Below are 3,590 nucleotides of genomic sequence, written 5' to 3'. Positions count from 1 at the left end.
CTCCTTCCTTCTCTTCTCATGCATTTTAAATATGCTATTTTTAATTGGAAAATAATATTTAAGTAATTCCATTTGTATTAAATTTTATATTCGCGAGCATACATTTATTATAATACACTCCTGTTTTGAATAGATACAACTTAAAATTATTTATCCGCTTTTCTCTCAAGAAGCTAGAGATTGAAATTGTAGCTCTACAACGCAATAGTAATTCGTACTCTTAAATCGTGATTAACTTCGTTTTACTTCATGTGTTCTTAATTATCTAAATGTCGAGTACAGTCGCGTTTCTTATAAAAAAAAGTATTTTGATTGTTTTTTAAAATCCTACATGCAAATATTCTTGTAGGCTTCATGTAATTACTCTGTTCTTTATTTCTATAAAAAGTTCTGTCATTTCTTTTATTACAATTATTAGAAGATTATTTTCAAGTTAAAGATAGCATAATTAAAGCGAGAGAGAGAGAGAGAGAAAATTTTAATGTGAATGTGTTGTCCGTGTACTATTGTGTTATCTAAGTGCAATGGCAAGCCTCACGGAAACGATTTTTCCTTTGGCAAAAATTTATCTGGAGTTTAGTTTTTGAGTTGTAAAGAAAAATAGCGTGTGACGGGTCGGATACAAGAGCTAGGCAGGGGCGCCGCCGCGCCGCGCGGAACGCTGAGTTGCGCCGCCCCTGCCTACCTCTTGTATCCGACCCGTCACACGCTAACTATTTCTTTCTATAATTCAAAAACTAAACTCCAGATAAATTTTTGCCAAAGGAAAAATCGTCTCAGAATTCGATTACGAATATGCCTGAGAAAGGACAAGTGGTCTTTCTGACTCACCCTGTATATAAAATTCAGAGTTAGGAAGTAACTCGTTACTTACAACGCTGTTACCGTTTTCGTTACTTTTCTACCGTAAAGAGCGTTACATTTTTATGTCGGTAACGGTAACAATAACATCGTTACATATCAAGAGGCGCGTTCGCGTCTCGTGCCAATTCAAAAAAAAAAGCAAGAAAGACCGACGCCTGTTTTACGCGAGTCAGCGAGTTCAAGCATAACGAGATTATCAGATGTCAGCAACGGCTGAACCGATCAAGTTCAAAGTCGTCTCATTCGATAGCTTGGGAAAAATTGCATATATAGAAGTGTTTTTATTTTTTCTCTCCGTGCCGTACAAGCGGAGATATCGCGATGCAAATTCTAATCTCTACATTTTTCTGTAAGATACGTCTCCTTGGTCATCTCCCTCAGGAATTCTCCCTTTCACATTTTCGACACAGTGTGGCGCTCGCTACTACACTATCATAGAGTCCCTAGAAGTAGAGAGTCTGGACATTTACACCCAAAATGGCGGCGATATATATATGCGTGTGATCATGATTTCTTCCACCATGCGTGTGATGTGTAGTAATAATCTCTTTGGTGATGTGCGCACGTTTATTTATTCGCTGTTTTCTGATATCAGTAACTGGTAAATGTTACTGAATGTTACGTGTGATGAGTAACGGTACACAAGATCCTTACTGTTTGATTGAAAACTTAAAAAGGTAATATTTTGATCAGTTTATGATAACTACTACTATAACTATTTTCTAACCTTATTTTTTAAAGTAATGAGAATATTAATAACAATTTATTAATAATAAAAACATTAACGACTGAATTCAACAATTGTAAAGAGAGCTAATGAACCGCGATAGGTGTTGTTGTCAAAAATATGTTAGATAAATTTCTGTACTTTGAATATATTAGGACATAATAACAAACGTTTCGATCTCGTACAAACGGTCCTCTTCAGTGTCTAAATCTTCTAACAGTTCTGTGTGGAATTACATATTTTGTATCCAAGTAGTGTTTGCAATCATGTTGTTAATTGTTATTCTTTAAAACGACTATGTTTTTTTGGGGCATTTAGAACGTCTTAGTTGACTGAGTTGCTATTTTGCAACACCATTCTAATTAAGTATCTTATAATCTATATCTGAGGAAGGTGCTTTGTCGTTCAGAGACAAAGACATCTGTCGCGACTCATAAGCTCTTCTTTACAATTCTCGAATTTATTCAAATAGAGCCTATTGATTTCATTTTCGTTTAATTAACGAGTAATATTTATTTTCAAATATTGTAATGTGTATAAATATGAAAAATAGATAAAATAACATTAAAGTATTTTTTTGGCCAAACATGCCAACTTGTTGCATACTTGGATGCGGTAATCGCAACATAAAAGGTTCCAAAATTTTCATGGCTCGCTTTCCAAGTGATCCGGAAAAAAAGAAATTATGGATTTCTAATATAGGCAGAACTAATTGGGAACCAAAAATTAATTCAGCTGTATGTGAGGTAATTTAACTTGTTTTTTTTTGTGTTATAAAAATAAAAACTGATATCGAAAATTTTTATAGAAACATTTTGCAAGTGAAATGTGGGAAAAAATACGAGTTGACGGAAAGAAAAAATTGAAGTTAAACGCTATACCTACAATTTTTTCTCCTCGGGAAAAAAGTGGAACATATATTACTACAACGGTGAGTTTTCTTTTTTAATGTATCTTTGTTAAAAAGATTGAGCAATGCATGCACAGTACTTTGTAAAAGAATGTTATTATTTTATTATAAATATCAGTATTTCTCTGAAACAAAGTTTATTGCAACAATTTGATAAATACGTAAAAAGTGTATTCTAACTTATCACTACTAATGAAAAATAGTACTGATTTGAAGGCTGCGATCAATATAGAATTTTCAATTTTCATTGAACTTAATTACATCTGTATTCTTATTTATAAAGTAAATATAAATATTTTTACTTGGTAAAAGTCTTAAAATTTAATTATTTAATATATTTAAATAATTACAACACTTTAACTATTAAAGACAAAATAAAATTTTCATGAATATAATAAACCTTTTTAGGATCAAACTAATAAATCTTTGCAAACACAACTTATATTTGGAACATTCCATACAGACAATAATGAGGAAAAAAATAATGAGTCTCTTGGATCAGTTACTTCAAATAATTTGGAAGAATCAATTACTTTTCACTCACCGGAACGATCGAATTCTTATGGTAACACTATGTTTTATAATATATTATTAAGTTATTTATTATTATTTATTATTACTGTACTTTTATGACACATTGTATTATTTTGTAGATTACTTTACTTATACTTCAGAAAAAAGTACAACGATGTATTTAATAAAGTTAAATGTTTAGAGGAACAACTACGAGAAATAAATAAAAAACTTGATTTAGCCAACAAAATTATTTTGAAAAGTAATAAATCTAATAATGTGTTAAAAAAACACAATAAGAGATTAACTATAATGAAGAACAACTTAAAACATCACGTAAGCTTGGAATCAGCATTAAAGAAGATATTCAATGACGACCAACTAGAAGCTCTCACGCGTCGATCCACACGACGCCACATGTGGTCTAACGACACTATTAAAAAAGCGCTCCGATTAAAGTTTTCCTGCGGTTCTAACGGTTATCAACAACTACTGAAGGAAAAAATGCCTCTACCGTCCGAACGTACACTTCGAAGAAAATTGGAAGGTATCAACTTTGAAGAAGGGATTTCCAAC

General features: G+C 31.8%; 1 protein-coding gene across 1 annotated transcript; it reads left to right on the top strand.

The window, feature by feature from the left end:
* The first annotated feature begins 1,721 nt into the window (after positions 1–1,721).
* On the top strand, positions 1,722–3,347 carry LOC113006248 (THAP domain-containing protein 3-like). The gene is made up of 4 exons (XM_039447402.1): positions 1,722–2,337; positions 2,400–2,522; positions 2,910–3,066; positions 3,155–3,347. Exons 1-4 carry the CDS (start codon positions 2,179–2,181, stop codon positions 3,214–3,216), a joined length of 501 nt encoding a protein of 166 aa, XP_039303336.1. The 5' UTR covers positions 1,722–2,178; the 3' UTR covers positions 3,217–3,347.
* Positions 3,348–3,590: the final 243 nt, after the last annotated feature.

This window comes from Solenopsis invicta, chromosome 3 (assembly GCF_016802725.1).
Source record: "Solenopsis invicta isolate M01_SB chromosome 3, UNIL_Sinv_3.0, whole genome shotgun sequence".
Taxonomy (NCBI): domain Eukaryota; kingdom Metazoa; phylum Arthropoda; class Insecta; order Hymenoptera; family Formicidae; genus Solenopsis; species Solenopsis invicta.
The sequence above is the reverse complement of the archived record's forward strand: the minus strand, read 5'-3'. Positions and strand labels throughout refer to the sequence as shown.